This window comes from Octodon degus, unplaced genomic scaffold (genome assembly GCF_000260255.1).
Source record: "Octodon degus isolate 3935 unplaced genomic scaffold, OctDeg1.0 scaffold00060, whole genome shotgun sequence".
In the NCBI taxonomy this organism is placed as follows: Eukaryota; Metazoa; Chordata; class Mammalia; order Rodentia; family Octodontidae; genus Octodon; species Octodon degus.
Genome location: NW_004524636.1, coordinates 1,834,234 through 1,842,490, shown reverse-complemented (window position 1 = coordinate 1,842,490; position 8,257 = coordinate 1,834,234). Strand labels below are relative to the sequence as shown.

Below are 8,257 nucleotides of genomic sequence, written 5' to 3'. Positions count from 1 at the left end.
GTGCAAAGGCCTGAGTTCAATCCCCGGTTCCTCAAAAAAAAAAAAGAAAGAAAGAAAGAAATACATCACTCAGTGATAACTTCAATGAAATAACTTCAGTGAAAAAAAAAAATACACGACTTCAGCGAAATCTCTTATCCTAACTCCAAATGATGAAAAAGAACTATAATAGAATTTAAAAGCTTAAAAACACACACACACACACACACTCCAACTAGATACAATTCTAAAGCAGAAAGGTCCTCATCTGAGATCTTTTAGTTTCAATAGCAAAGAAGTTTATAAATTGAGATAAATTAAGACACATAGCATTATAATCAAAAGTAACATTCAACTCTTTAAGATGCTGTTGTCCAAAGTCTCCTGTGTTTGGAAGGTAATTGGATTTTGGGGTACAGCTGTATAGCTGTTGGAGCAATGGTAACTGCAGGAAAGTGTCACAGAGGTAATGGTCTGGAAAGCTCCTCCCGTCGTTCTGCTTCCTGTCTACCATGCAGTGAACTGCTTTCCTCTACTCAGATCCTTCCATCATCCACTTCTGTCCTGGAGACTAGACTGAAACCTCTACTAACTGTGAGACACAATAAACCTCTCTCTTTAGTTGCAGGCTCTGGTACCAGGGTTGGGGTTGTTGCTGTGGACATGTGGTGATTATGTGGTTCAGAAACCTTTAGAACCAAATTGGGAGAGAGATTTTAATGCCAGCTGGAAAAGCAGCCCTAGAATGCTGTAAACCAAGCTTGATAGGAAATTTTGGCCAGAATTCAACCAGAATACTGATAAAAAGACAGATGATAAAGACAAGGCTAAGCAAGGACTCTACTGTCAGCTGGACTCCAGGCCATCCATGTACACATGGATGTCCTAGAAGAAAACTTATCTACATTTTGCTCATGTCATAAAACTTTGCAGAAGATGGAGATTAAGGGCAATAGCCAAATTAATCTGGTGAAGAAAATTTTAAGGCAGCTTAATGTTAAGGCTGTGCCATGGGTACTACTGGGGCTTTTGCCCAGTTCTGTATTGAGAATCAAAAGCAAATGGCATTGTGGAGTGCTTTAAATTTTAAAAGTTTTAGTTTCATCGAACAGGAAGTTTCTGCCAGGCAGGTGGCACATACCTATAATCCCAGCATTCAGGAAAAAGGCAGAGGATTGGCACAAGTTTGAGGCCAGTCTGGGCTACATAGTGAGTATAAGGCCAGCCTACACTATGTAGCAAGACCCTGGCTCAAAAAACTATAAAAATAAAGGAATTTCCTATTGAGTTGGGACCTATAAAGCCAGAGCAAAGGATAGTTTAATTACTGAAAACATTAATAATTAGAACAAGCAAACTACACTACAACACATCAGCACAATACAAAGGATGCTCCAAAAGATAGCCACAAAATGAATCCAAAAGATTGTTACCCTTTGCAGACTTAAGGGTGAAAAAGTGAAAAACCTTGCTTTGAGAAGGAAGCCCCAGAATTACACTGCTTGGAAAAGGCCATCAAGGGAATTTGTTACCTGGGATTTCTTTCACAGTACTCAGCCATCCATGTACTTGGAAACTTCTGCAGTCACGATTCAAGGGGGTCTGGTTACTGCTGGAGCAAATGGTGGACCTTGGTGTCATCCACGTGGTACTAGTTTTATAGGCATGCAGAATATGAAAGTTGTGGGCTGAGGAAGGCTTCTACCAAGATTTCAGAAGACCTGAAAGCCCAGGCAGTGTGCCTCTGAGAGGCCAATGTGTGAAGCTTGTGAGGGTGAAGCCGAAAGTATAGACCCAGAAATTCAGATAAGCCAGGAACATGGAATATAAGAGGAAAACTGCAAGAACTGAGTAAAGCCAGCCTAAGAGAGAAGCCAAGAGAGCTATAACCACCAGCAATGCTGTAGGGGCAGGGCCACCCAAGCCATCTGGGATTCACACCACACCACAACTTGCCCCAGGCACTGGACATGGATGGAACTACAGGATTTGATCATGTTTTCTCTGCTCGGTTTCAGTCTTATTTTGGTCTGATTTCTTTCCCTGTTGCCCTGTACTTCCCCTTTGAAAAAGAAATGTTTATCTTGTGCCACTGTGTCTTGAAAGTGTTTAACTTTCTTTTTATGTTTATAGGGTTCACAATTAAAAGAGTTTACCTTAAGTCTCAGAGGAGTCTTTGGACTTGTACTTTCAGCAATAGTGGGTCTTTAAACTTTAGCAACTCTTAAAGAGGAACCAAATGCATCTTGCATTAAAAAGATGCACATGAGACTTTGGGGGGCCAGAGGCAGAACATTATGGTTTAAATCCAAAAAATGGCCCCAAAGGATATGTTTATGTTGGTTTTGGGAGGGAGGTGGGCATTTGGCTTTTTGAGACAGGGTCTGATGATGTAGTTTAGGCTGCCTTGAACTATGTGGCCCAGGCTGACCTCAAACTCACAGAGATCCTCCTGCCTCAGCCTCCCAATGCTGGGATTACAGGCATGTGCCACCACACTTGGCTCCAAAGGCTATATTTGAAAGGTGAATAGCCAGGGATATAGTTCAGTGGCATAGCCGCATGCCTAGCAAGAACAAGATCCTGAGTTTGACTCCCAATACCAACAACAAAAAAAAAAAGGTGGGCAGAGGGAAGATGGCTCAGTAGAATAAACGCTTCCCTGGCAAGCACAAGGGCCTGAGTTCAATCCCTGGTTCTGCCAAAAAAAAAAAAAAAAAAAAGGTGATTAGATTATAGGATGATATCACTACATTGCTATTAGGAAGCAGGATTTGGTCTTAGAAGGATCACTGGGGCCATGGTCTACAAAAGCTGATCTCCCTTCTAACTGCTCCCTTGTCACTCTGCTTCTTGTCTACCATTTGGAGAGCTGCTTTCCTCTGTTCGAGCCTTGTCACCATGCCACTTCTTCCCTGAAGCCAGCAAACTATGGGCTGAAACCTCTACCAAATGAGAGCCAAAATAAATCTGTCCTCCTTTTAGTTGCAAGTGTTGAATATTTTGTCCCAGTGATGAGGAAAGTGACTAAGACACTGTTCACCTCCCCCCAAAAAAAACCCTCAGCTGGAAGTTTTTATAAAAGACTAGAAAAAAAATAAATAAAAGGCTAGAGCCAGATGGTAGTGTAGTATAGGCCTATTACTTGGGGAACCAAGGCAAGAGGATCAAAAGTTCAAAGCCAGCCTGGCTAACTCAGCAAGACCCTATCTCAAAATTTTAAGAGATTGGAATATAGCTCAGTGGCAGTTCACTCACCTAGCATGCACAATTCCTTGGATCCAATCCCCAGTACTGGAGGAAAAAAAAAAAAGGCCAGAGACATAACTTGCTCCTGCTTTCATTTTTTTAAATGCAAATTCCAGAAGCTATTTAATACAATAGTGTGATTAGGACTAGTCATCATTACCTCAGCACTGACATCTGCTAGTACCAACTCCAGGGGAGTATCCACAATAGCCTGGGGTGCACCTTCAATGTAATATGACACCATCTGAGACAATCAAAGTCTGCAGTGTCAGTTACCCCATTGCAAGTGACTCTTTTCTAATTCTCTAGATTGTCTACGTGGATACTTAAAAAGTCTCTCACTGGCAATCCCCCTTGTAGATGCATTTGCAAGAACCAAGTGCACATCCTGAGAGCACCTCAAGCACAGTTTGTACAAAATTAAATGTGTCTCAGTCCATCTGCCCATGTCCCTGTATGCTAGTGGCACCTCTCAATCAGCAAAACAAATCTAGTTTTCTTTCCCTCACCACAGCCCTCACTCTTCCAAAGAGCAAACCAGTTTCAAAGTAGTACCTGTCCATTCAACCTCTATGATACTATGCAAGCACCTAACCCTGTCTCTAGTCCCACTGTTTCTCTCAAGCTGTCATTGCGCTACCTTGACCCATGCCTCCAAGCTGCTCACCATCTTTTACAACCAAAGTGAGTCCACCTACTCTGAATATTACAGGTAGACTAATCTTGCTATTAATGTTCCTTCCCACCTACTGGTTACCTCTGCCTACCATGGTGTCCCAGATTTTTAGAACCTGAAGGAATGTCCTGGGACCCAACTACTCAATCTTGGAAGTGCTTCAAACTGAAAGCATTCTAACCTCATCTTCAAGGCCATTTCTGCTCTGGCTTCAATCTAAAAGCCTACAATGTCATGAAAATAAGAGTGAAGTGTGCCATTCTACCACTTGTGGGCTAAAGGTAAAAATGCTGGCAAATGTTTAGTTTGGAAGTGTCCTTGCCATGCTCCCCTTAGTTCTCTCTGCTCTAGCCATAGGGTCCTTTCTTTAGCCTGTCATGATCCAATCACTCACCAACCTCACCCCACCACTCAGGTAGCAATAGTATTTCAGATCATTTACTAAATTACTGGCCTTACACCCATTCCAAACTGTTAAGGCCTGTGTACCCTGCTCTTCAATTCCACAGTCTTACCTCTGTAAGCAAAATTAAAGTCATAAATCAGAATATCCTAAGTTACAAGACCAGCCAAATACACACTGTTCCTAAAAATCACTTAGTTTCTCTATCCAGAAAACTAAGAACTCATCTGCTCAATGTTCTCTGAGCTCCCTAGAAGATCAGACATTACCTGAGCTTATGGTTTTATCATTCCAAACTTCTCCCTCAAAACTCTCTTCTACACAGGTACCAGTAAAACTTTACTTTCTGATCTCCACAACCTTTCATCCTTTCTGCCATTTGGGGTTTTTCCCCCAGTGCCACATTTCCAAAACCTACGTAGCCTCAAATGCTCAAATGCAATCTTACCTTCCCCTCCACATCATCCTTGTATTCTGAAGTCAGTCACCTCTTTACCCTCAGAATCCACAGGTCCTCCAGAGCTTCATTCAGGTCTCAGATCAAATAGCATTTCAAATGACTGGTTTCTTCTAAAGCCACTGAATGATTATAATTATCAGATCACCCTGTTTTATTGATAGAATTTACCAATATCTGAAATTGTCTTGTTCACTTTTTTTACTCATTTACTCATTAACTGCCTGTCATTCCCACTAGAACATAAAATCTGTGAGAGTAGGGGCCCTATCTGTCTTGTTCACCACATTTCCTCACTCCCTCACATCAGATGTTGAAGATATTCGGGAAATACCTGCCAAATGCATGGATGACTCTGTAGTTCCCATGACTAGGGTTTTTGTGTACATATCTTCCTCTTGCTATATTCCAAACTCCTTGTGGACAAGGCCAAAGTCTGGCTAATCTATTTGTATGGTCCAGAAATCCTTGCACAACTGAAACAGTAATAGGTAACTGCTAATAAGTGATCTCTTCAAAAGGCATTGCCCCAAACCAAGCCACTCAAAATTCTACATTGTCCAAAAATTGGGGAAAACAGGAATCTTTTTTCATTCGCTCTACCCAGTTAAGACTATGCCACCACCAGTGAGCTTTAAAAGACTAGCTTCCTTACTTCCTTTTCACCAACAACCGCTGATTCTTCTATCCCTAAAAATTTCACAATACTACCCTCTTCCTTCTATCTTCAGCCAACAAATCACTTTCAGAGTCCGGTTCTTCAAAGACCTTTTATCTCCTCCAGTCAGTTCAGAGAACTCACCAGGCCCTTGTTGCAAAGAAGGTGTTTAAAGGAAATGTTTGAGAACTGGCTCACCTACCTTTCCCTTAAAAACCTCACTTATCTGATATAGACACAGTTTAGGAGACTGGCACTGATACTGAGACCCTGAGCATTCTTCCAATCTAGCCCGCAGCGCCCAAGTATTTGGGGTATCCTCCTCACTCCTGCTTTGCACCTTTCCGCTTCCACTACAGTAAGACCCCTGGCCAGAGACGATAATCTCTCCGGAAGCAAATGGCCATCAAACATACTGGGGCCGCCCTACACTTCCCACTTTGCATCCAGCCTTCGCCTCTGGCGTGAAGCGGCGCCCCTCAGCCCCCGCCTCCAGCTGGGCCCGACCCTCCAACACCACCCCCCACTCACCTGAAGCGGCCCCCGCAGTGCTGGCATTGCTCGCCCACCCAGCCGGTGGGGCAGACGCACAGGCCGGTACCAGGATTGCAGCGGCCGCCGTTGACACAGGGCCGGTCACATTCCTTCGCCTCAGCTGCGGCTGAGCCCGACACTGCTGCGGCGGCCGCCGCGGCCTCGGCCTCCCAAGGCATCAGCAAAAACAGCAGCAGGAGCAGCAGCAGAAGCCGCCGCGGTGGCAACGCCGGCGACAGCAGCCGCGGGAGACGCAGCCCGGCCCCCAGCCCCGGCCTCCCAGCCCCGGTCACGTCCCAGTCCTGGTGCCGCCCGCCCTTCCTCCGCGCGGGCGCTGCAGCCTCCGCCGTCCGCCTCCTCAGCCTCGCCTCAGTCGCCGCCGCCGCCGCCACCATCTTCCCGGGGCTGAGACGGAGCCCCGTGAACACATACACACACACCGCACGGCCGGCTCCGCTTCGCCTGGCCGTGCGGGGCGGGGCTGTGCGGACGGTGGCCCTTGCGGCCAATCCAAAGGGCGGGGCCAAGCTGCGCTGTGGGCGGGGCTGGCGCGCGCGTGGGCGGGGCGCACAGAACAAGATCCTCCGGCTTTCGAGAGGTGGAGGCTGGGTTTCTGTCCTTGACTTTAGCGTTTGTTGAGACCTTGGCTTTGCCACCGAGGAACCCTGGCGCTCTAGCTTTCACACCAGCGGAGGCGGCGAGGGAGCCGTGCAGAAGTACTTCCCCTCCACCCCTCCAACCCCGCTTCCATTGGCTCTGGGAGTTGGCCATTGTGCTAGCCAAGCGGAGGAGTTCAATATTGTCCTCTTGAACACCGCTAGCCCACCAGCCCCAACTTAAGCTGCGGTTTGGAACGGGCCTAAAGACTCAGCTGCGTCATGAGATGGGGCCAGAGGCGATCCTCAAGTAGGGCTCCATTCTAGCCTCTGAAATGAAGAAATAACACCTGTGTTAAGAACTTAGCATATCAGTAAATGTCTAGCAGACTAATAACACTCACCCAGCCAGACCTCCCTTGATAACAGACTGACCTGGTTCCAGATCCGAGGTACCCTCCACCCTTAATAATGCGGAACAATTTTGAGATTGCCTTGTGCCCCAGTATTTGCTCTCCAAGCATATTCTCTGTAGAAAAGGTCTAGAATTAGGAACTGGAACATCCTCAACGTGCACAAGTCAGGTCCTAGATGCTTTGTCAAATTTCAGTCCCTCCATTGAAATATGCCTTCCAGTGGCATAACTTTGTATGATCTTCAACCCAGGAATCTGGCCTGGAACTGGGACTCTTTGTGTGTGTGTGTGTGTGTGTGTGTGTGTGTGTGTGTGTGTTTTAGGGAAGGGTCTACAGGGTATTCAGGGTCTCACTACTAGATCGGACTCGTAGTGATCCACCTGTTTACCGCCTCCCAAGGGCTGGGATTGCAGGCACGCACCACAGGACTCCATTTAACCAAAAGAACAATGTGGTGGAAATGACAACAGTCAATTTCAAATCTGAGAATTTTTTTAAAAGGCTGGCAGCCTTGATTTTCAGTTTTTGGTAGTCCTGAAAAGAAACCTTATGTGGAGAACACATGGAGAAAGAAAGGCCTGGGCACATGCAACTAGTAGATGCATCCTAGCTGAGGTTTCATTAGAGCCATCTGTGTTGTTTTGAGTTATTTAGAACAGAGACAAGTCTTTCCTACAATACCTTATCCAGAATCCCAAGAAATGATAAACTTGCTACTGTTTTAAGTGTCTACATTTTAGAGAACTATGTTACTCAACAATAGGCAACCAATATTGTCTCACCTAATCCTTGTGCTATGAGGAATATTTCTTGGGCCTCTCACAGTCCTTGGGAAATAAACCCTTCACATCCCTTTAGAATCTCTCAAATTCACCTCAGAGTGCAGCATTCTAAGATGCTAGGATGGACCCTCCACCTCATACCCAGGTGCCACACAGGTGCTGTGATGGGCCTACACACCTGCAATCAAGTTCCACTCACATACTCAGAGCCTGACTCTTCACACTCAGCATGCTGTTCAAGCTTAGTGATACTCAACTCCACAACACCCTCACCACAGCCCTTCACCCACACATCCATCTCATTTCAGCAGGGATCCTATTGCCTGGCCCAGGCTCTCATGCTACACCAGTATTTTGATATTCAGGTTTGATTTTCACTGTTTTTGCTGCAGTGTCCCACAAGGGATTATTTAGGATGAGGTAAGAAAATAGAAAATAGCCCTACTCTCAAGCAGGCTCTAGTAGGACAGGAGCAGCTAACATGAACAACAATAGCCATGGGAGACA

General features: G+C 45.7%; 1 protein-coding gene across 2 annotated transcripts in view; it reads right to left on the bottom strand.

The window, feature by feature from the left end:
- The window catches only part of Atrn (attractin), a 195,647-nt gene extending 189,212 nt beyond the window's left edge, over positions 1–6,435 (bottom strand). The window contains exons 1-2 of one of the 2 annotated variants that reach the window (XM_023718635.1): positions 5,954–6,423; positions 3,238–3,273 (exon numbers count right to left, since the gene is read on the bottom strand). In XM_023718635.1, coding sequence (XP_023574403.1) covers positions 3,238–3,273; positions 5,954–6,351 — 434 coding nt within the window. In that variant the 5' untranslated portion in view covers positions 6,352–6,423. Of the gene's footprint in view, positions 1–3,237; positions 3,274–5,953 lie in introns of both variants that reach the window. The other variant, XM_004634258.2, reaches the window with a different exon arrangement.
- Positions 6,436–8,257: the final 1,822 nt, after the last annotated feature.